The 25,422-nt window shown below is 41.1% G+C and overlaps 1 protein-coding gene across 1 annotated transcript in view; it reads right to left on the reverse strand.

The window, feature by feature from the left end:
* The window catches only part of CPED1 (cadherin like and PC-esterase domain containing 1), a 156,498-nt gene extending 134,862 nt beyond the window's left edge, over positions 1-21,636 (reverse strand). The window contains exons 1-3 of the mRNA XM_076330198.1: positions 21,498-21,636; positions 20,553-21,029; positions 9,096-9,282 (exon numbers count right to left, since the gene is read on the reverse strand). Of these exons, the coding sequence (XP_076186313.1) occupies positions 9,096-9,282; positions 20,553-20,804 (439 nt within the window). The 5' untranslated portion in view covers positions 20,805-21,029; positions 21,498-21,636. The remainder of the gene's footprint in view (positions 1-9,095; positions 9,283-20,552; positions 21,030-21,497) is intronic.
* Between the last annotated feature and the right edge of the window lie 3,786 nt (positions 21,637-25,422).

Below are 25,422 nucleotides of genomic sequence, written 5' to 3' on the forward strand. Positions count from 1 at the left end.
CAACTTGAAACTGAGGGATAGTTAGTTTTGATTTCTACGTACGTCAGAGAAGCTTCCTTTCTCTTCAACATCTGTGCAAACTAGGATTACCTCCAAATGGACAACCTCAGGGGCCAAATAAAAGAATATTCAATATTACATTGAAAAATCAACTTTGAGGGAGTATAATGAACATCAGAAGGGTAGAAGAATCATTCTCCTCATGAAGGAAAGGGTCCCATTTGATGTTAAATAAGCCAATGTAACAACAATATGGTGCGTGAAATTTTCAGAAACATGTTCTAACCTGTGGGTGGCTACTGTACTTTTGATGTCTGGGGCATTTTTGGGATGCAGCATTCAAACGAGCTGTCAGCTGAAAGTGGATGCAACTGGAGAAAGTTTGAATCTGAACCTAGGAATGGAGTGGGCTGGCTGCAAATTACAATGAAGGCCCATACAGCGTATAAGCTTTTTGCTATCTGAACCAATAAAAGTCATGGTAGCTAAAGTAAAAAAAAAAAAAAAAAAAAAAAAATTGGTTTGGCTTCAGTACCACTGAAGGTATATAATGCCTCTACCTAAAATAGGAGCACAATGATGAAAGACACCACACTTCTCACAGCTGACCAGGGCTCAGAGCCAGTGAGTGCATCAAAAAGGGTGCACAGCTTCCAGCAGCTGAAACACTGGGCAACACTAATGCAACAATCCCTTAGACAGAGTGCTCTGGCGGGACGGCTACAGGCTTCTGGCTAGACTTACTGTCATTCTCCCAGCACCTATATTAGTAGACAATCATCTGACGTTTAGAAACAGACATATATAGTTATAAACCAGAGTCTCTGCTTGAACCCCACCAGGGCCAGGATTCATTTCTTAAAGGGAAGCATTTTAAAAATACTTGAATAAACAATTATCTGCTCTTACCTTCTTATCTTATAGGCTACAGTTACAAAACATGGCCTCAAACCCTTTTTCAGGATTTGCATGTTACTAACATATTATAAAGCTTGTATACTTACACCTTAATCCCTTATATTTATTTAATTTCAGTGGACTTGCACATTGTTGCTTTCCTTTGGCCAACGTGTGTATCTGCCTGGACACTGGTGTTTTTCAGATTCTATTAACATGACATAATTTATTCCAGCAAAGTTTTAATTTTAGCTCACTGTGTAATATTTTAATTATTGTAAGTTCTAAGTCAGCTCAATAAATACCACTCTCCACTGGACTGTATGTTCTGTTTATATGACCAAAAAGAACATTCAAAGAAAGGTATGTTTGGTAACTTTATGACTAAATGCTATATTTTGGTTTTAACTTGACAAAGTTCAATGTCCTTGTACTTTTGTTACAAACAAATAAAGAATTTCCCTTTCTCAAGGAAAAGAGTGCATTTGAAATAGGGGTTTTAGTACAAGTCTACAGAGGGTTTATTTTAGTGATACAAAGAAATAGTTTGTGTGCTCTTCTCCTAGAAAACATGAATATGTTCTGCTAATAATTAGGAAGGAGAATACATATTGTTCAGAAAAATATACGATGCGTTTAGATTTTCTACAAGAAACCACAGCGTCACATTAGAGAGCAGCATTTATTTGGGTTTGTCAGAAACTGCCCTGTCTTGTACTGAAACCAACGATGTCTGTGGCATGAGATAAGGCATCCACTTCCAACTAGCTGGCAAATAGCCAGGCTTAATTGCTAAAAGCAAAATCTAAAAGTGATCAAGACAGTGGATGTTTCTGGTATACATTTGCTTCCTAAAACTATATGAACTTTCATTTTAAGGAAGCAGAACAAATTTAACAAACATTAAGTATGCTTGTAACTCAGTAGGCTCTGAGGATCACGTTTCTACCTATTTAGCTTGTTTAGGAAGCTCCTTGCTTAACAACATACAAAAAGAACGCTTCTGAAATGTGTGTTTCACTTGTCAAAACTTTGCCCAGGACTCACATGACATATATTTTGCATTGCAAAACCAACCAGTTTTGTATACTGTCAGCTATATATTTATACCAACAGTTAACCAAAATGATTTTTGGAAGAGCAGTTACATCTGCTAGATTTGAATATATACATGTATTTGTACGGTAACCCACAAAATACTTCTGTGGCTAGCCTCACCATTATTATTTTGCACAATATTTTAAATGACTTACTTATGATAGAATGATCTTGTGCTTTTGCTGGCATGCTAGGATCTCCAGTCCTGCTTATTTAACCTTACCTCCACAGGGTTGTTTACGCTTTCAGAACCTGATTTCAATTTACTTTAATTTTCTCAGAGACTTTTGTATTTGTAAAAGCTGAGCATCTAGTGACCTCTCTATTCCTGACATTTCCTTTACTCTCCACTATGAAAAAGAACAAAAACCCCAGTGTCCCATTTCTGTTCCAAAAAAACTAAACTGCTTCCTTCAGTGGGTTGGTCCTTTTAATTGGAAATGGCAACCAGATGTTTACAGAACAGACCAGCAATTTTCCTTGAGGCCTTTAGTCTTTATAATTGTTTGCTAAAGTTAGATGGATTTCATGGAAACTTGTCTGAGGCTGTAACAAACAGCAAGTAGGGTATCCTCCTAACAGTATTCTGAACAATTAAAAATAAAAAAATGAAATAAAAGTAAAGTTAGAACTAATGCTACCTACTCCTGTTAATGTATTTCAAACTCCATAGAAAACCATTCACTAAGGGAGGAGATTTAGTTCTCTTAGTACTGATTTTTACATGCCGTCCCATGAAAACCATCCCTAAGCACCACTGATTTTGTGCTCCCTTCCCTTTTCCCCACTCCTGTCAGGAATATATTCTCACAGATTTGGGTTTTTTGAGAATATTTTGCATTTTAAGAAGATGCTGTAAACTACCTAATGCTTGTTCCTCAGTTAGAGCCCTGAGTCACCACAGCTGATTCACACCTGAAATCTCTCCATCTGCTTTAGAAATGACTATGTTTTCCCTCTTCAGTTTCTTATCTGCCTCATTCTCTCAAGGCCAGTCCATCTTGTTACCCCACAAGGGGACACACTACACCCAATAAAATCTCCTTACCTAGTATTTCAAGACCCCTAAGACTGAATGCTCCACAGCTCCAGGGGATCCATTTGATCACTTCACTAGCCTTACGCCCAAACCAGCTTTCCTAATATCTAACATAACTTTGTTGTTGTTGTAGTACTTCATGTCCTATTTACTATAGGCATGAAGAACAGATTGTTCTTTTTTCCTTGGCAGCAGACTTTTTTAATATTTTATGTTAACAAGTACCTCTGTCCCCCCAGTCATACCAGTCTTCACACTCATTGAAGAAAAAGCATCACTGCGTCCTCTTGTCTCTGCCACCTCCTCTCATTCTCATTACTTTTGCTGATAAGTATGTCTTGGAAAATGAAAAGCGAATGTCTGACAGTCACCAGACATGGCTCTGGGGGCCTCTGAAACCCACGGCCATAGTTTATTCTCTAGACTAATTAGGAGCCCTGAGGAAACTATTACTGGCTGCACTTACGAAGTAGCACTTCTGCAAGCTCCTACCTTGCTGCTGGCCAGATGTCAGCAATTAAGCTGATTCTTTTGCTGATTTAGGCTCTGGTCAAAAGTATGAACAGTGAGGAGTACTAGAGATGATACAATATACTAAAGGAATAACATAAAGATATACAGCAAGGAGCATGCATTTCATCCTAGTTCTGACAGTGACTCATATGGTTTTTATCCTAGTTTCTCCATCTCTAACTCTGGTGTGGCAACATTTCTCCGCCTCCTAGTCCTACTGTGGATAGAAGTGAACAGACACAGACATTTTCTTCCCACGGAAAATGTAGATTTTCTTTAAAGAGCAATTTTTCCAAAGGACACCAAACAAACCAAATTGAAAAATTGAGAAAGACTGTCTTGGAAAATTGCTTTTTGGGAGAATCAAAGCAGAATTTCCTTTCATCTGTCCCCAACTGCTTCTTCAGTCATGCACCATCCAGAGAGAGACAGAAACCTGCAGCTAGCATCACTCCACGTCTGCTGAACACCTGTGCTTGCTCCTGCAGGCTCACGCTTCCTGACATTCCCCAAGCAGCAGCTTTTACAGGGAGCAACCGCTGGGTGCAAGGAAGCAACGGAGCGCTCTATAGAGAGCCAATGAGGGAGACAGCAGAGGCCATATCTGCCATAACAATACAACAATTCTCAAATCAGCATTTTACAGCAAAATTAGTTATGTCTGAATATATTCAAGTTGCTTTAACAATGAGAGGTTATTCACTCCTTGCTGTAATACCTATGTAATGCCATGAGATGCCACCTTAAATGCCAGACAGATCTCTTGACCCCAGCACGAAAAGAGAAGGGCCAAGATTCACTCGGATTTGCTCCCACGGGTCTGTTGTCTCACTCATCCCTTCCTGTTCTTGGAGCAGCTCCACCTAAGCACCACTCCCACATCTGCAAAAAGCCAGATCATCCTCATAGTTAGTTGCTGGAACCAGGGCTTAATTTAAACAGCCAAGTATTTAAACATAGCGTGCTCTTAAAATGGCAGAAAACAGAACATAATTCAGTGCATATTGATAAAGTCAGCAAAGAGGAAATAACTTCAGATCTAATATTCTTTGCAATATATGTAAATTTAAGGATATATATATAGTATACGATCTCCGCTTAACAATCTCAGCTGAATGAATAGGACATGAAGCTGGTATTGATTTCAGTGGAAATAAGTATCAAGACTTATTGACCCAAGAGATAAATATCGACCAAAGCTAAGATGGGTTCAATACTTATCTTATGGAACAATAAATCACAAAAAAAAAAAAAATCAATATATGTACTGTAACAATCTTTCTAATGGCATGGCTAAAATTTCATCTTCAGTGGATGTCACTCAAACTGCAAACAGAAGCCATAGTAAAGTTTAAATACTTAACTGTAGTATTCTAAAAATAGGAAATGATAATGTAAAATCAATACTATGAAAATGGTTTATGATTCTTTTTTTAAAGTCACTCATTGCAATTGCACAAAATTCCACCAAATTATTAAAATTCACATTCTAAGGCAGCGGGCAGCATGTAATGCTGCACTCAGTTTGCCAGCAGCCTGAATAGATGTGCTTTTTTCCATGGCCAAACTGACTGGCTATCATTAAGGTTATGCAGAATCTTTTCCATTCCAAAAGCTAGTGGTAACAACAGAATTTTGCATGTTATTGCAGAATGAATTAAAACTGGCTGGTCAGATTTGTAGCATACAACTGCACATGTTTTTTGGAGCCTGCAGTTTTCTGAGATTTGTGTAACTATTAGTAAAGGTGAAGAATTGAGAAATGAAGGAAATGCCTATTAAGGGAGGGTCACCATTGACTAATGAGGCAGGCACACTGAGCAAAGGACAGAAAAACTTACGGCTCCAGAAAGAAAGATAGAAGTAGTTTATTTATCTTAGAAGATGTCATCTGGGGAAAGTATGGAATTCAGGAAAGGTTCAGGCAGCAGACAGTAACTAGGGAATGTTATTTTTGGAGGGCAGAAATGCATTTTAATGCAACAAATTTCTGAGATAAAACTTCCCTGTTAAAAAACGTTGTGAAAATGTTGGCAGGGCATCACAGAACCATAGGGACCCACAGATCCTGTTAAGCTTTGCTGTGGCCCCAGAGATGAGAGCTTCTTGGACAGGAAGGACAGGGAAGAAGGCAGAAGACTCTAGAAAATATTTGGCAAGTTCTTCTCCAGCGTTTGCCACTCTGAGAGAACCTAAGGGCGCTCTGAAGCCAGGCGGCTCATCCCACTCATCTCTGATAGAGCAGCACAGCTCTGTGCCGGGCTGAGGGAAGGAAGGCCTGCGGCTTATGTGGCTCAGCCCAGAAAACCTCCCAAAGCCTAGATGTGTGGGGCTTTCTCACTCCTTCTGATCCTTTTATTACTTTCCATGAAGCTGTGTGACACCGTTTTCAAACCTGCTCCCAGGCTGCAGCAAAGGCAGAGCATGTCCCAGAGGCTATGTCTCTATGAGCAGATTCTCACATTTTTAAAAAAGGAGGAGGAAGGAAGGAACAACACACCAAGCACACCTTCTTCTGCCTAGCTGGCAAACAAACCAAGTGTACCATTTATAGATGTGCTGGCCAATACAACCTGATAACTTTCTCATCAGCTGCTATCCAACTTCATTTGAACTGCTTGCTTCACGATGGACTTACCACAGATACTGGAGATACTGACCATGTTTAAACGGATCTACCCCAGCAGCAGCTGCATGCCCAAGGTGGCAGTCCCAGTTCTCCACAAAACTTGACTATCCCGTCATCTGCTACTAACACAGTACCACCTCTCTATCTCCATCCTAGCAGCAGACTAAGATATGTGTTAAACCTTACAGAAAACTGGCTCATTTAGGGCTGCCGCAAAAGGAAGATTCAAAGAGCTCAGAGCAGGCACAGATATCATCAGTCCATGGGCTTTTCCCTCCATGTGGGTTTAATTGCTAAGGAATGGTGAAAGCACAGCTACTTTTTGTTCAACCAAAGCTGCTTGAGAATTTACTGACAGAGCTATTTTACAGTGAAAAATTAGGGGCTTGAATAATTTATATTTTACTGCAGAAAGCATCTGTACAGATTTTTCATAGGAAACCCATAAACCACAGTCTCTTTGCCTGAAAAAAAAAGGTATCCTTTTCCTTTTTAGCCAACTATTTTCCAGTTACCGAAACTCAAAATGTTTTGGTTGGTCTGTAAGAAGTGAAAAATGTCAACTGAAGAAAACTATTCCTCTGATGTTTCTCTCTGACAGCAATGAACTCAACACAGTGCTGCAGCCCAGGTGTGGAGGATCTCTCTGGAAGATCAGCGTGCAGAGCTGTCACATTTGGATTTCAAACGGGAGCAGAACTGATCCCAAAATTAATAGTGGACCAGCACAAAAAAGTTAGGAATGTTTTGCAGAGAATTTTTTTCCATATATGACCTCAGCTAGACTCTTGGCTCTCAGCCATTCTAAACAAAAAATCCTTTCAAAATTAGAGTGAACTTTGAAAGATACACGAGTAAGACAGACTGCACAAAAATGAAAGCACTGGATAGAGCTGCTAAATAATACCAAGTAAGAAGGAATGACTCTTATAGATTTTTCACAACATTCATGATCTATGTTTCTCAGTCCATTATCTATATTTTTTTAATAGAGGTTTCAAGGAACATATTTTCTAATAATTTATAACACTCCTATTAGGAAAATATTATGACAAAGCATAGCTCAAAATACTGTTCTCCAAAATAAGGAGTACTATCCTATCCAGAACAGTATACCCCATCATCTACTAGCAAAGAAAAATAACTTTGAGCGTAACTTGTTTAGTTCTAAGAAAAGATCATTGGTTTGGTATGCAGACATACTCTTTTACTTACTTCTTGTTTTTAAAACATAACTTTAAAGCTAGGCACTTACATAACACAGGGAATAGTTAAAGGCAGACTTATGTTGCCATGAAATGGAATTAGTAGTGTCTTACTCTTCACCTTAAATTGGCAAGCATTTGACTTTTTTACATACTCCAACATCTGCTGGAAGCTGTAGGATATTCCTGGAAAATACCTAAAACCTTTTTATTATTTTTTTTTCATTACTGGAAAAATACTACAGGAAGTACTGCTGCTAGCCTGTAAAACATAAATACCCACGGTTAAGCTGATTTCTGCAGAGGCAGTGTTTGGAGGGTAAAAACCTGTATTGGAGAACCTGAACCCAGTTGATCACTGTAGCCAAATCTAGTACAGTGATTTTTTCTAAGTCATAACTGAAGTTTGCATACACATTTCCCTGGCCATTTGATACAAAAGTATTTCACAGAGATGGTGCACATGGTCCCCAGAGATGTTATCTTTTCTCTGCAGCCCATCTGATATTAGCAAAACCTGTGGACACGCTGTGTCTTGTCACTCTGGTATGGAAAGTACTCAAGACAAGGAGTGGCTGAAAGGTGCATATGAAACCAGATTAAAATAAAAGAGCGAGGTGAAGACAATTTACTAATTCTCAGTACAGCCTTCCAAGATAACTGCATGTACCTTATTTTCAAGAAAGTTTCTTAAAGAAACTTGAAATTAGTGGTTGAATTTTGAGCAGCCTCATCCATGCAAAATAATTATGTTTTTCATCTGTGAAACTACTCTGATTGGTTAAAGCACGAAGCAAAACTGAGCTCTCTGGTAACCCCAGGAATGTATTGAATGATGCAAGCCTGAATGATGCAAGCCTGAAGCCTGAATGACGCAAGCGGCACTCCCCTTAGCATGAGAAATAACTGACCACACCATTTTTCTACTGACAGAATGGTGGCCTGTGTATTTTTTTTCAAAACTTTCCAGTTCCGAAATTGACTTCCAACAGAAGACCAAATTGAGATCACAGTTTCAGTTCGTACCTCTAAGGTGTCCAAGAGCTCTTAAACACGGTCAGCATATATATAACTGGTGCCCAAAGCTTCTCTATCAGGCACAGTATAACTCTACACCGCAAAGGTACAGTCCCTTGTGCAAGAGATCAAGCTTCTTCAGTAGCCTGCTTTAACTGCGGATCAAATTTCAATAGGAACTAAGAACCAGCAGTAATTTACCCCAGCATCTGCAGCAAGTGCAAAATGTACTTCTTCTGTATCGTGTTCTTTAACAAACTGAGTGTGTACATTACAGAACAATCAAAACATTACCAGAGGAAAAACTGTACCTTCATGCATACAGCTTTTCCTTAAGAGAGAAAATGAGAAAGAACCAAATGCAACAGGTATTTGTTTTGTTATGAAATGCTCTACTGAAAATCACTCTGTTATCATATTGACGAAGTTGGTATGAGAAGTCATCAGGAACAAAATTGATCTGATTTGGTTGTCAAGACTATGATGAATCACTCTGCTGCATTTTTTTACAGAAGGGAGTATCTAATGGAAGAATCATCTAATTGTGGAAAATTAGCTGCATAACTGGGAAGGGCTAGAATTTGGCTTGCATCCTTACTCACATCTAGAGTTTATAAGCTTTACCTCTATGGAAGAATGCTGGATCAATAGCTAACATTTAGTAATTAATGAATTAACTAAGTCAAATTATTCTTACTGTGATAAGGGCCCTCAAGCCTGGGATCTTCCATCAGTCTCCTGTTTTCAAGGACTGTGACTGTATATCCATGTTTTGCCAGGATGCGCTGACAGAGCTGACGGTCGCTTTCACGGTGGGCAGGAGGTGCGTACAGAACTGCTCTTCTTGTATGGCTTCCAAAGTACTGGAGAATGGAGTCGTCAATCTACAGCAAACACAATGCAAAGGCAACGGTGGTAAGATAGGACACTCCTCAGCAGTATAATATATAGTTGTTATTTTTCACAAAAAGAAACTTGTAACTTACTGTGACAATCCGGGAAATATTTCTGGTATAATTAAGAATTCTCTTCATATCAGGGACTTCTGACCACAAATTCCATTTTGTCTGCCTCTCTGTTTTTTCTGCCTTCATTTTGGACTGATATTGCAAGGGGTTGAAAGCTCAGGGTAGCAATGGAGGATCTTTAAACCATGGTCTTCCCTTCATGGAAACACCTTTGGCTGAAACCTGGCCTGCTGTGGTGAGCTGGTAACAGTACTTGCCAGGTGATTTTGACTGTGGCCTCAGGCTGACCTGTGGGTCCCATGTTAACTGTTCTAAGGAACATGGCTCCTACACAAATGGCAAGTGCAGGCGTCTGAGTTCTGCTGTGCAGCGTGATTAAGAAACATAAGAAGATTACTGAGGTAAAAGCATGCACAGGAATCCTAAACAGTACTATAGATTGCTGTGCCTCTAGAAAATTAAATGTAACCCTGTCAGTACCTTATTGCCTTATTAGTCCAACATGATCCAGCCCAGGAGGACTGGCAGAGAGACTTGTATATAGGAGCAAGTGGAAAGGTGTATGATGTCTCCAATGAATCCCAAGGAACTCTTGGGTTGTCTACCATTCACTGTCTTCCCACATAGTGCCTAGGGACAATGGCATCTAAAGAAAACCCCTCCTCTGTATAATAGCCTGGGTATGAGCTTCTTGCAAGGAAAAATGGAAGAGAGCCACCCCAAACACACAGAGATAGTGTGAGCTGGACATTAAGTTCTGAAAAGAGTGAATTATGGGGCCGCTGTCGTCAGGTCTTTGGGAAACAGCGATACCTTATGTCTTACATAAGGCATAAAAATAGGATGCTCCATGTGGGAAACAGGTCACTAATACCTGGAATAGTCTAGCTGTTCTTTTGCAATAAAAACACCGTTAACAGACAAGATTTTCTTTTGGTGAAAAGTATGTGTCTTTAGGATTGAAACACACCGGCATTTAAGGGATTCAATTCAGGACATGAAATCAGTTCTTGTCAAGTTCATGAATTTCAACCTAGCAGTAGTCAGCAATATGTCCTTTAAAAACTGTTATCCCATAACTTCTAATTTTAGTAAGCTTATCACTGGACATAGGAAGTGCTACACAAATAAGGCACCACCATTTTTTGCACAGTAGACCACACTGAAAAAGAGACAGATGCTTTGGTATAAACAAATGTAATTCAAGATGTGTCCAGTTGTTTATAGGCCTGGGATCTAGTGATAAAGTCACTCTTCTCAGCAGTCTGTTCCCCAATTACAGGATGCAGTTTTACATTACGCTTGGCTGAAATGTAAGCTTCTCTGAGGCATTGAGGAGCACGAACTATTTCAGAGCCCTGAGCCTCTAACACCACGTCTGCTTTTGCTCCAGAGCAGACATACCCCCGTGGAAAGGGTTAGCAGCATCGATGAGGGGACCCTGAAAAATATCTTGATACAACACTGTCAGAGTCTTCCACATATATTTGCTAAATGTGCAACCCAAAACTACTTTAGACCCTGGGATATTCAAGTAAAGGTTGATCACATGCTGGCTGGAAGAAGCACAAATAGCACAGGGTGAAGTCACAGGAACTGCATTAGGTAACCTGTCAGATGTCCTCCCCAGCGACCCAGCGTTTTTAAAACACATTAATAGGGCAGCAAGCACAGCGTTAGAACATCTCAGATCGCCCTTCCCCACCACAGGACCCACCATTCTTTCCCCTCCTGCCTTTGCCCCTCCCTCCTCTCCTCTTATCTTCTCTCTTTCCTGCTCTCCTGCAGCGCCAGCAGCCGCTGGCAGCCCTTCCTCTCCACTTCCCTCCCTCCCTCCCTGTTCCTAAATCCAGCCCTTGCCCTGGCCCCCTTCCTGTGCTCCCTCTCCCTCCTCCTCGGGGCAGTCCAGCCAGACACTTCCCACTTTCCATTTCACTTGCATTGTGGAAGAAAAATCAGGAGAGAGACACCTCTCACTTTATTTTGCGAGCAAATCCAATTTTCCATCCCACGTGTGCTGCAGTGGCCAGTGTTGTGGGGTGAGCTAAGGACACATGAGGAGCGCAGAGGGGCTGCAGCCCAGGACAGATCCCTGTCTGGTTTTAGCCGGCGATTACGGCTTGTCCCGCTCCCGTCCCTCCCGGTGCGGCTGAGGGTGCTTGCTGCCTGCTGCGAGGCTCCTGCCTTGGACTTGGCAGCACGTTGTGTGCACCCCTCCTCACTAAGGGTTATTGTGTTTTTTTCATGCTAACAAACCCCACCTTTCTTCGCAAAAGCAAAGCCTCCTGCAGTATCACTCCTTAAGCATTTTACTTCAAACAAACTTTAAGAGCTTCTTAAAGCTCTTAAAGCACCCAGCAACGACTTTATTTTCCCCTGCGGGCAACACTCCAAGGGCAGCTCTCGCAAGGCTTACCCCAGCCTGGCCGCCGCCTTGCAGCCCATGCCTTGGCAGCCTTGGGTGCTGTCCGGGCCTGGGGGCTGAGCTGTGTCCCCCACCGCTCCCTCCGCCTGGCCGGTGAGGCACAGGGGGACAGGAACCAACCGGCCTCGAGGTGTCCCAAGGGCCCCGAACACCCCACAGTCCCTGGAGCCGGAGGCCTCGGTCTGCGCCAGCCTGCCTGCAGCAGGATCTTCCAGGGGAAGGGAGCTCTCCCTCCCACCTCCATGTGAGTGAGCGCTGATGCAGACGGCATCTTCCCCAGTTCCCTGGGGATTAGCAGAAATGTTTACAATGCTCTAGTTTGGCCATGGTAAATATTCAGAGAACATTGATAGTAGCATAAAAAAAAAGGAAGTTCAAGCAATGGTGGTAACCTAGGTCACTTCCAAAAAACACAAAGGCAAATGGCCCTGAGCGGCTCCACGGGGCCTACGCAGCAGCTGCCTCCCAGCGGCCACCTTTCATCGGCACTCAGAGGGCTTGCGATGGCCTTCGTGCACAGAGCATGCCGCTAGCTGCTCCGGAGGGCTTTCCTTGGGACACACAGTCCAGAGACATGTAAAAATCCTTCAGGCTGCCGGTGTCCAAAGCCTCCTGATGCAGGACTGGGAGAAACGAAGCAGGCCTGGTTGGGGACACGCTTGCCTGTGCCCCCAGCCTCCCCTCCCGCCACCCAGGCGCTAGACACGAGGCGCTTCTATCCACTAGCTTCCCAAAAAGCCTTGATGGGATCTTTGGGACACCGAGATAATTCAGGGTCCTAAATTTAACAGCTTGACCTGATGTCTAATCTGGTACTATTAAATAATATGAAGTAGCTCAACACCTTTTACGGTGCTTGCTTGAGATCCATGCGTAATGTTGCCAAATTTATTTCCTCTGCCCTTTCCTTTCAGAGCTATTTGCAGTCCAGGTTACAAGATGCAATGTGTCCTCTCTGTTTTCTTGCCAAGCCAGTGGAATGTAGGGTGGTTTTTTTGTTTTGTTTTAAACTACCCGTTGGCTACACAGAATTAAAAAAAATTCTGGCCAACTGCACGCTTGTAGCAAGTGATTCCATAATTTTTTCCAAAGCTCTGTATAAAATGCCTTACATCACTGGCCACACTGATCTAGTTACCACTGGATGTATTTCAGAATTTCCAATACTATAGCAATAGCAGTCATGTTTATACACTTAAAGAGTCTGCTGGTTTTTATAAAATGTTTCTCAATCATAAAAATGCAGTCTGGGCAGAGAGCTGGTATAAAAGAAGCAGAGTGCAACAGATGAAAATAAGCTGTTCACATATTTCAATGTTTTATGGTTCTCATTTTTTTGGCGTTCCTATAACTTTAATGTGCAGCAGGCTTAGACCAAAAAAATGGATCCATAACATTTTGAATATTTGAGAATAATTGTTAAACAGTCAAATGTTTTCATGTCCCAACCATTTTTTAGCTCTTCCCCGGTTTGAAGTCTCAGGCTATTTGTTAGCAGGTCAGTTTATTACAGATTCAATACACCTTATGTGAAAGGGATTGGTAAAGAACATCTGTGGCCCATGTCTTACCTAGGGAAAAGTATGGCTGTCTCCACAGAAATTAATGAGGCTTTACAGCAAAGCTGAGATTTCCCATATGATTTAGGATGAGGCCTATGTCAGCTTTGACGTGATATACCTGCTCTTACAGCTTGCAAACCATTGCACTTAGCTGAGTCACTGACCTCATTTTAGTGCAATAGGCTGTTACACAGATGATCCACAGCCTTAACAACGGGTCTAAACAAATCACAGTGGGCTGTGAATAAAATTGCATAAAAATGAATTTTGTAATTTTGTTTTCAGTTTATAGAATAAAATTAAAAACACAAAAGAAAACAAATTGAGCTCCATAAAATTTATTATGTATTTTTTTAAAATTATCAAATCAAATGTATATTCCTCTGAGGTCTTAACAAACGAGATAAACAGCCCAGTTTATATAATATGAAAGCTCAAGAATTATGTAATCATCCTTGTTCGACTGAAAATAGACATCTATTATCTGAGTTGCAATTCTTAGTTCTGTCTGTTCGCAAGTTCCACATAGCTGTGAAGTTCTCTGTTAAAGAGAAAAAGTTTTGACATTTTCCTTGAAACCAGTTTATCCAATTCTAGCTTATGAATGTATAAAGATATAACTGATTGTATTAGTCTCTGAAGCTTTCCTCTATCGTACAGAATTTCTGGGTTGTTCAAAAAATCCGAAATTTGGTCAGTAACTGAATCTTATAATATATAATTACTGTTGTCGTTTTGGCCAAGAAGAATATAGCAAAGATATTTCAAGTTGAGGAGAGAAAAACAGTTCCTTGGCGTTTTTTCAGATTCCAATAAGACTGCATAATTCCATAAATATTGATGCATTGTCTCTGCCTGGCAAGGAAGCAAATACACAGTTTGAACTGTTGCCACAGAATTTCATTGACCATCACTTCAACTGCAGAAACAAAATTCTTCTTCCTAACATAATGGCCCAACTCATGTCTGCCTAAGCTTTTCTCAGGACAGAACTCAAAAACTGTGAATCATCTTTTCAGCTACCCAGTTCTGGTGGCGTTAGTCCCTGTGTTGATTACAGGCAGCCACTCTTTTACACCAAGCTAGCCAAGACTGTCAGAGTCTTGTCCAGTAGCTTCAAATGACTGCAGCTTACTTTAACCCCACTGCTTTCTGCAGGTACTGGGCTGCTGCAAAAGAGATACATGAGCCACTATGCAAACCAAAAGGCCTTTGCATGAAAGGGGAGTGCAACGGACATACCACGGAAGAGAACCAGCCTTATATAAACAACTCTGGCACTACTAGCGATCTTCATAGGCAGGGAACTGCCTAAGTTCCCATATAGCCAGCAAAGGAAGCGTGGATCTACCTTTGCTGCTAAATACCACCTAGCACAACAACATTACAAAAACTCCATGAGTGGGACTCCCAGAAACTACGGCACTAATAGTAAACAGCATTAATCAGAAGAGCGATAATAAAAACTTAGCATGTGGTTCTAATGCCCTAAGTCGTTCATTTACAGGACTGTGCAGACCTTTATTAATTCCAAATGTGACTTCTAAATTCTTGTTCATGTTTGCATAAAAGTTCTTAGAAATAGTAAGGTGCTCATACTACCGTTGTATTTGAAGTGCACATCGCTCCTGTATAAAGAAGTAACAGAGAAGTTAATTTCCTGTTTCACTTTCTGGAGGATATTTAAATGTGTTGTCTTTATGTTCTGTTAGATTTCCTAATCGGAAAGGACTGGGTTGTAGAATGAAATGGTTGGAAAGTAATTCTGCTTCCAATTGTTTGCTGAATAAATATGGAACAAGCAACTAGATTATTGGCACTACTTTGATGGCTGGTTTCTGATGACTTCATAAATCCACGAGCAAAACTGGAGTTATTTGCATAGTCATCACCAGCACTCTGAGCTGGAAGTACAGAGCTATTTTATCAAAATGCCTTTGCTTTATGATTGCATGTAGTTCACGGTACCAACTCCCTTGTCTTGAGAACAGATGATGAGCCAATCCTACCATCTTACCAAAACAGCTACTTTTGAGGAAAGGGCTCCAACAAAGTGCGTGAGTGAGATTCTGCCTCCATTTCCCATTTGCTGCTGATGCATCCTTCTCAAAGTTCCCTTCCTGCAAAGGGTCTCCACCCTGCCCCTCTTTCCTGACTGCTACCACAATAGCCTTGCCCTTTATCACCAAAATATCTCTAGCTATCTGCGCAGTAAAAATAGCTGTTTCCTCAGTGCCTTTTGCATTTTACATTGAAAAGTGGGAAAAAAATATCCTGCTTTCATAGGGTGCAATGTGAACGTGGTATCATTCCAAGGAAACCAGTTGCTGATACCATACCATCTGTCGATTGCTTTCTATTAACAGGGGTTTCATACTAGCAAAGTTCTTTGTTCTTTTGTGAGGAGAAAAGAGTTCTCATCCCCCTACTGTATTCTATAAAATAAATATCCTTTTTAAGATTAAATTTACTTTAAAAATGTATCAAACCTTATTATGCATAATGTAATCTTTTCTATCTAGAGCTCTCACTACACTCCATTTCTGCATAATAGCAAAAATCACCCCTTCTCATGCTATCATCCAGCTTCATTTATCCCTTTTCACATATTTAAGTTTCAAAAGTTCCCACTAGCTTTGTCTTTTCTTTCAATTTCCATTCCCATCTCGCTATCTCTTCCACAGCACAAATCCAGCCCTCTCTGTGCACAATCTCTTCTGTGGCTTCTGAGGATACTATTATTTTGCAGCCATAGTTCCCTACTCTGCCTCCCACATCTGCCCCAGCCAGTGTCTCCTTTCCCCATGCTTTCTTCCATGACGCTCCTCTCCTGCCCCCTCCTTCCCTGCTTATTCTGACTGAAGCAAGTGTATTCCATCCAAAAAATCAATAGGAAAAAAAACCCAGATATATGCCCTTTGGAGGGTGAAGTCCATCAGATTTGTTTTAAATGTCTGCATTAAGTCATGATGAATTTTGCATTAGAGGGAGTTATTTTCATTGACTATGAAGTCCAGCCTTCTGGCTCTGACAAGATAGAGTGGAGCACTCAGGTAAAGAGAGGACAATTCTACTCTGGATGTCCAGAGTTCTAAAGTTCTAGTAATAATTTCTCAGCTTTTCAGTAATTTCAGTCCCAATTTTCAAATATAGGTACCTGGGCCTGTAACCTGTGCAAGACGTTCAACTGGATCTTCCTCTAGATCTTGGTTAGGACTAAAACATGATGTTTCTCTTTTTTTTTTTTTTTCTTTTTCTACATAGTGTCTCTGAGATATGGCCACATCAAGCTGTCCTTAGCTTGCATCTTTCATACTGTCCACTCCCAGTAAATTATATCCTATCCTATTTGTTCAGAATGAAGCCATAAAAAAACATTTCTCATTCTTCCTGTTTGCTTACCTCATTATAGCTCCTCTTGGAGATATATCTCTTTTACACCAAACATAAGTGGCAGGTTGAGGGCCTTGAAAATGAAGACAGATTTTTTTCACCATACCTGTTATATTTCATTTATTAAGATGCCAGCCTTGCCCTCATTTAATTCTCATATAATCAGCTGCATGTCTTTTTTATTTTCTTTTTCTTAGCTGGCCTTAAATGGCCAGGGGATGTGAAGCAATGCTCTTGTGAGTATCCATGAAATAATGGATATCCCTCAAGACCCATCTTAAAATTTTAAAATCTATTTTTTTTATACATTGGCCATGGTTAGAGAGCTAGTATGCTGAAACAGTGCCTACCACATGAGCAATACTGTCTCACTGCTTCCTCCCAACAGCAGAGGTACTATGTCTACCTGGGCAAAATGCACTGCTGTGCAGAGACACCTAAGTTGGCTCTGGCTGAATTAATTCAGAGAGTAGAAACACTGTGTAACCAGCTAATTAGGTCTTCTCAGAACTGGCTGAGAAGCAGAGCTAAATTACTTAAGATAAGTGTAACAGTTTTACATCTGGCTGGTACCAAAGGTATTTCTGGCACAATACCATGCCAGGCAAACCTACACACAGGGCTTGTATGGAGTTTTTTTGTTGATACCTATTTCAGTTTTGATGCTACAGCACCAACTCTTCTCCTTACTATGTATATATATATTCGCAAACTGTTCATCATGCAGAAGGTACGTGTGCCTGGCTGAACCTGAAGACAGCCTGCTGCTGGATATGATATCTCCCTCTAATGCCTTTAATGTTGGAGATTCAGAAATAAGCCTTCTATTTTTTCGTGCTACAGATATTAATGTTTAATTTTATACTAGAAAATGTTGACCTCTGTTCATGTGAAAATAAGGCTACAGGACCAGCTCTCCAGCAGCTCTTAAAACTCCTGTAACATGTGATACCTGAGAGAAGTATTATGAGGTCTGTCAGGTTTTCCAGGCTATGAATGAAATCTGCATTTTTGCAATTTAAAAAAGACAGCTTGCGCTATGTGCCTGACAGTAATGGCTCCATCCCAGGGCATCTTGGATGTAGTTACAGATCAAACTGGCAATTTCTAGCCCCATGCTTTTTCCGCATTTGTCTGAAATTTTCCAAAATGAGACCTATTTTGAGATCAGAGGTGCAGTGGCAAAGCTGCACTTTTCCTCAGATCCTCAGATCTCTCCCTCCGCTTCCCCCACCGGCTCATAAAAGGTGCCAGCTTTTTTTTTTTTTTTTTTTTTTTTTGAGGCACGTAGTGCTATGCATACTCTGAATAGAGAAATTATCAGACTTTGGAAGGGGATTTTGCTCATGCAATAACAATCATAACCAAATTCTCACAGCAAGCTCAACACAATACTGATTACTTCTCTGAAGGAAGCAAGAACTAAACCTGCCCTACCCAGTCAGAAGAGATTCTGCAGCATGACCGATCTCAAAACCCAGAAACATTGGGTGTTATCTAAAGAATATTATCTCCAGCAGGGTCTTCTTCTCCTTAAAACTTATTCATGAACTTTGATTTCATAAGACATGTTGTAGTGTTTTCTTTAAGTCACTGTTTAACTGTACAATAGATTCTTTTTAATAAATCTGCTTGCTGGACTATTTATAGAATAAGAATACATATGTGACTAGTTAATTAAAAAGGTGAATAATTTGGACTATATTTTAAAGTATTTTTCCAGATTCATACATGAAGATTTAAACCAGAGCTGTAATGAAAACTTGTTTCCAAACTAGCTACTGTGGGTGGGTACGTGACTGTAAATAAAACAGTGTAAAGTTTCAACCATGACTTCTGTCTTAGATGTTACTGGGTACCCGATAAAATCAAGCAAGATAACAGTTCAGCTATCTGAGTAAGCAGTGGGTGAGAACACACAGTTCAAGAACACACTTTCAAAGCAAAGTGGTAGAGATTTTTGGAGATGTTTGTCTTTTCTGTTCCCTGAGATTATTATTCAGCCCACACAACCAGCAGTGTGTTCTCTGGAAACAGAGAGCAACTTAGAGTAACATCCCAACATGTGCAAGACATTTTGTTCATCATGCTCTAGAGAAAACTTTCAAGACAAATAGGGAGCCAGCTATGGGTGGTCTTCAAAACTTGAAGAGGAATGTGTTAGAGTAGCACAGCCCTGGAAAACATACCTATAAGGGTTAACATATGCATTTACATCTGTACTATAGGTTCAGCATGAGAGTGTGATAGTGACATCCAACCATGTATGCTGGAGGGCAGTAAGTACAGCATGTTGTAAAAACAAACTTCATTCTCATTTCAAACAGCCAGCACACCAAGTTCAATGTCAATCTGCATTTTTCTCAGGCAAATTTGGAAAGAAGAAATTACAGATATTTTCAGCCAAACAGCATACTAGCAAAACTTTGCCAGTTCTTACAGACTTTAGGTAGCCCAAGGTAAGATAGGAAATGTTCTTTGCCGTTACAATAGCAATGAGTAAAAAGGAATGGACTGTAAGTGTCAAAAGCTGTAACACAATGTGACTCGCATCTGTCAGTTGTGCTTATTTCCCTTTAAATTGTAATTCTTCGTGTCACATTGTTGAACAAATCCAAATCTGGGTACCTAGTGTACTAAAAGGTCATTAAAATATAAAATTATGACAAATGCAGCATGGAGTAGATTTCCGCAACTCATAAGATCAATCTCTCTGACCTTCACAAGAAAAAAAAAAAATCCATCTTTTAAGACTTAAGGTTAAAGAGTTCATGCCAAAGTTATTTCACATATCTGTTTTTGATTGTTGCAGAAGATGCACTTTACAACTGCTCTCCTAAAATCAATATTGCTGACCTTTCAGACTGTGAACCCTGTCTAATCAAAGAAGCAGCCTTCTAAATTTATTTTTTTTTATTTGTACTGCTTTATGTGGATGCTGTCCATAATCTGTGAAGTGACAGATTAATGTTTTTAGTCCTGATATAGTTGTATATAAAATGCCAGCATAATGATAATTTCACCGTGAGATATCTGCTGCACTATTAGCAGCCCTCTATAGGATTGAAGAAAACCTGAAACATTTGCGCTAGTGCTGATCACAGATTCCAGACTAAAAATAACTACCTCAGTCTGGGCCATTTAACAAACCACATTTTCCAACTAAAATAACAGTGTCTGCATTTGTTAGGTTTTAACACCCATTCTAGGAACCCTATACAAAATAAACATGAGGTCAGGTAACCTAAGGACAAAGTAAAATTTGTGGGACAAAGATTCCAAAGTAAATAGTGTGATTTGAAAATATGAAAAGCCCTTTTTTTATTTCTCAAATGCAGTTAAATTCCGCTTCTCAGCAGAATCCCATTAAAGTTCAAAACTGACCAGCAGATAACTTTAACACAGGGCAGCTGCAGTCCCGGTGCTAATTAACAGCCTCAGTCACTTTCATGAAACCCCACGGGCTCCTGATTTATGTGCCTGTACTGTAAAGCCTCTAACCCGATTCCTATAGCCAAAATAAAATATGGTCTGTGCAGCAAACTGAAATCTCCCTGGAGTCACAGAGCAATGCCATGTTTCAGTCGAAGACGTCAGGATTCCTGTGTTAGTAACACCACACTGAGGGGCTGGTAATGGAGATGTGCTTGCGCATATGCCGCTGTCATTAGATCACCCATTTGTTTGTACACAGATCTCAGACTTCCAAGCTTAGGCTAATTTTAGCTGGACTCAGATGATCCTGCCAGACTCGCTATCCCTTGCTTTGCTAATTATTGCTCAGCACTCTGCTCCAGCTGACTTACCTTTTTCACTGTCTGTGAATTACTGCCAGGGAGGAAGCAGTGAGTGTTGCTTGGGGAGACCTCCTTGTATCTTCCTTGCTGTGTTTTAGTCAGTTTGTTGGGTGCAATCCCATTAACGACCGCTGAAAGGATGCTGCTGGTCATGAGAGGAGTCAGGGTCTGGCAGAACAGACAGATCGCCACCACTAAGGCCAGAAGGAAAGGACGAGGGCGACAAAGCCTGCGGCACCTGGGGACTTGCCCACAAACCATGGCCTTTTTGCCGTCCTCACTTCACCCTTTGCCACATTGCAGATGCAGTCCCAGTAGCCACGTCTTGCCAGGGTAGCAAAAGTCAAAGGCACACTTTACCCAAACCTAGTGAGAGTTTTCCCCATTTCTGCTGCTGAGCGCTTTTCCTGGTGCCTGGCAAGAAGTCACGGGTTCCAGAGGAGCAGAGGCTTGGGAAGTACCCTCCCATGGGGGTACGGGAACAACCTGTGAAAAAACAAGAAGTGAGCAGCGGCAAACAGCGGCGTGCCATGGGGCATTCTGTAAGGAGCTGTAGCGAGCTCATCCACACCACGCTCTCGGGAGAACAGACCTGCCGGCAGACAGGTGAGGAGCAGAAATCTTCACCCCCTTTGCAGAAGGAACTACTCAGCCAGACAATAGTATCCAAGAAAGCAAGAGGTTAAAGCTTAACATGTCCTGTCCACAGCTGAAAAGAGTAAGAGAGTGTACCAACTTCGTGAACAATCGTTTGCTGTTTTTTTCTCTCTTGCATTCTCAATTCCCACTTTGTTTTTACAGTTTCCTTCATTCCAGTCCTTTTAAATTGCCTCCTTCCTGTCAGCATGCACAGCTTTCTAAAAGTGATCATTTATCTGAAAACTGACAGACTATGAAGATTTTCGTTTGCATTTGTTTTGTCCAGATAGTGAGTTCAAAGTTAGGTTTACTTACTTGGTTCTTATCCTGTTAGAAGTTTTCCGTTCTCCTCTAATGGGCTGCTGATTAAAACCACTTGGAAAAACCCTGGCTCATGATCCCAGCTCGTCTCACACGCTCAGAAGGCAGGCACACGCACATACACACGCCATCTGAAGCCAGTTGGACCACAGATTTCATATAAATAAAGGCTGGACTGCTCAGAGGGTGGGGCTAAAGTAGTTCTGCTCTGAGCAGGCACGGGGTTTGGAGACGCAGCCTGAGATCTGAATGGGGAACAAGAGGTGTCCTTGCTCACACTGCATGCCTCGAAGCCACCATCACTGCAATTTTTAGAAAACTGCTATTACAGCAATCAGGCTAATTGAAACAATATTAATATCTTGCAGGCAGTAGAAATCTGAGCAGCACCTGCAATATTTTTATCCAGATTAACAAAAATGTTGTAAAAGGAAGCAGATTTACTTGGACATAAGCGTCACTGACAAAGCAGTTGTCAGTAATTTTCCGTAGTAGATATAATATCTCATAGCAGTGTATAAATAAAACGTCTAACTGATGTCAAAGAGGGAAAGAAAGGACGGCGGACAAAAATACTCCAATGAAAGCACTTAGTATCTAAGCACAGAAGGTCTTAGTTACTACTTCCCCCTGCTGACACAGGACAGGGACAAGACAGATGGGAACAGTTGAGGAACTCGGTTATCTTTATAGACCTAAACTTCTCATATAATCAAGTTCTTTTAGCTAAAAATGTCTGTATACAAGTCATCTATTTTATCCTCCATCCTTAGTTATTTTTGAAAAGAAAGAGTTCTTCCTACACTGCCTCATATATAAGAAATGAGCGTTGTTACGATAACTTTGAGCCAATCTACACAATTCAACAGCAGCAGCATTAGTAAGTTAGAGGCCTATATACAGCAATGAAGATTATATATTTGTTTGAAGTGTTGGTGTTTATTCAGCTTTCAAATCCTTTTTTTGTTTTCCATACTAAACCCATCAATTTGCACATACAGAAAAATGCCATAGAAGTCATGCAACACCTCGCACAGAACCTCAACTGTCACATGCACTGCATTTTAATTTTCTGTCTGGGGCTGTAGTTGTCTAAATTAGACTCCTGGGTTATCCTGAGCAGGAAAGGAGTACAAAACTTGCCTGTACCCTCCCATGATAGATGCTTGCCATCCAGACAGAAACTCCCATCTCTGCTCATGTTGCTCATGCTCCCTCCTTCCCAGCATTCCAGCTCACATCCTTGGGCCCTGCTCCAGCCAGTCTGTGCTGCAAAGCCTCTGGCGAGCCAACAAATCTGGCTAGTGGATGTCGGAAAACCATGGGTTCCCTGCAGCTAGCTTCAGGGTAGGTCTATGCCATACAATGGGGAGGGGTACCCAGGGAGCTGGTACATTCAAAGGAGGATTGCAGACACTACAGCTAGCCTGGGAGCCACAGTAACCCCATCAGCAGAGGAGGAGAGCGTAGTAGAATTGCTTTATTGTTTTAAGAGATTGTCCCGTGGTTTTTGGCATGTCCTGATTTCTGGGCCCACAACCACCAGCTGTGTGGGTGGCATTTGCATGGTTGTCAACTTCCCACAAATTCTTAGTGAGGGGATTTTAGTCAGAGCTTTACGTGCTATTGCTAAAAGACTTGATTAAAACCAGTTTATAAAGATTTGGATTAATGGTTGCTTCATGATGTGGAGATCGTACCCCCTTGCTAGAGTCCCACACTAGAACAAAGTAATCCTTTCTGTCCTCACCCCCTGCTACCTCAGTTATCTTCAGCACAGCAAGTAACCATGCTCTCCCTCCAGCCCAACATCATTTTCCCCTTTCAAGCTCATAAGCGGGGTCTTCATCCTCACATTTTCCCCAGTGTCTCAGAGCCAATTCATTGTTCCTGCAGCTCCAAGATCACTTATGGGCCCCAAGTCTTCAGGACAAGCTGACAACTTTTACTCATTTTCTGTACCAAGACCAATACTGCAAAAACAGAGGTGAAGGGATATCATCCAGGGCAGGCAGATCGCTGCCTCCTATATACTCCTGGGGATCAGCCTTCTGTTCATCTGCTTTTCCCAGATGTTCCAAGGAGCGAGCTGGCTTTTTTCCTATGTTTTGTGGCTTCTTGTCATGACAATAGCATGTAATGCACATTTCTTTAGCTGTAAATACTTTCTCAGTCACAGCTGGAGTGCAATGAACATGATTCCTGTCATCTTTTGAATCAGGATTCCACCACATCTCTGGGCTTACATATCTACTGACTTATCTGGTCACATTCTGACACTTCAGAAATTAAGCCAAGACTATTGCAAACAGGGACTAATTCCCCTGGCATTAACTAGTCACTTACAAAAAGGATATAAGTAGATAAAGAGTCAGGCCTCCTGGGTCCCAAACTCATGAGTCTTCAGTGCATAATGTTCAAATAACCACAGAACACAATTACCTGGAAGATCAGAAATATCCAGCTAAGTATTTATACTTGCAGGTATATATACATATTTCAGAAATCTTAGCAGAAAGCTGCAAATCTCCTCTTTCTGCATACAAAACAAATCTAGTATTCGTTTCCTATTTGGGATTCCTAGGCCTGTTCCTTCCAGTGGCTGCTCCCACTGCGTGGATTAAGGGCTCTCTAGCCTGCTTACCTCTCCCTACTCCTTCTACTCACTCAGGGCTGCTTTCCTGGATGCTCCCTACAGCAGCCAGCTGCTGCACTGCTCTGCGTGAGGCAAGGTCCTGCAGGGATTGCTTCTGCCAAAACCAACCAGCCATGCCTGTCAAGAGTGATCTCCAGTGCTTGCAGCCAGAATCCCAGTTCCACCTGCATCATCTGGAATAGACTGTAAATGTTTAAAGATACCCTGACACAGAAAAGGTGAGAGGAAAGTCACAAGACTTGCTAAAAATTGCCAGGGACTAGGATTTGAAAGGACTTAGCCAATATGCCATGCAGGCATGTAATGTGCACCATTCATCATCTCACTGGGGTTTTAAGCAATCTAGCTCATATTCACACAGCTTCCATTTTACACAAGTCTCTGTGTTTGTTCAGCGGTGAAAGCTAGTGACCACTGAAGAATGATTTCCATGGTCTAAGTAGTGACCTGGACAGATATTTGCCAGGAGCCAACCAAGAAGAAAATATTAGGCACAGAAATTTAGCAGGAATTTAAGGCCAGCTGAATAGATCCATTTTATGCATGCTTAACTTCACTCAGAGATCTAACATGAATCGTTCTGCAACTCTGAATAAAGTTAAGTCCAGATATAAGTGCTTGTAAGATGAGGACTTGATATAATAAAAACCATTTTGCATCAATAATTTCACTATATCGAGGCTGCCAAGAAGAAAATATGTTTAAAAACCTATTCACAATTGCTCTTTCCTAGAGCAAGTTTCAAATTACGAAGTATAGCATCCTAGCAACTATTTCAGTGATAAACGAGCTCACATGAAAAATAGGCTCAGACAGATCATTTCTAAATGAACTGATAGTTAGGTCCTTGTAATCATGTCTGTCATCTTCACAGTGCAAACCTATATGCAATTTTCATTGTTTATGGTCAACTCTTTAATTTCTTTTTTATTTTCTAGCATACTAAAAACTATGCCAAGGGCCATAAATTCTCAGTAACTTCAAATATTGGATAAAATCTTCATGAACAATAGGCATTAATAGCACTGTAAATATTCAAGCAAAACATCTAGTTAAACTGTGCTGGAGAAAGCCTGCTCAGCCGCACCCTCCACGATTTTTTACTTCACTCTGAATTCAATCCAGATTGCAACTAGATTTGCAGCATCTTCAATCCTGTGTGTGGTCCCGTTATAAGTAGCGAATGGGGAAGACTGGCACAGAGTGAAGAAAATAGGAGAAATACATTTCATTACTGCTCTGCACATTGGAAGATTTGATACT

The sequence above is a fragment of the Aptenodytes patagonicus genome, chromosome 1 (assembly GCF_965638725.1).
Source record: "Aptenodytes patagonicus chromosome 1, bAptPat1.pri.cur, whole genome shotgun sequence".
Lineage (NCBI taxonomy): Eukaryota > Metazoa > Chordata > Aves > Sphenisciformes > Spheniscidae > Aptenodytes > Aptenodytes patagonicus.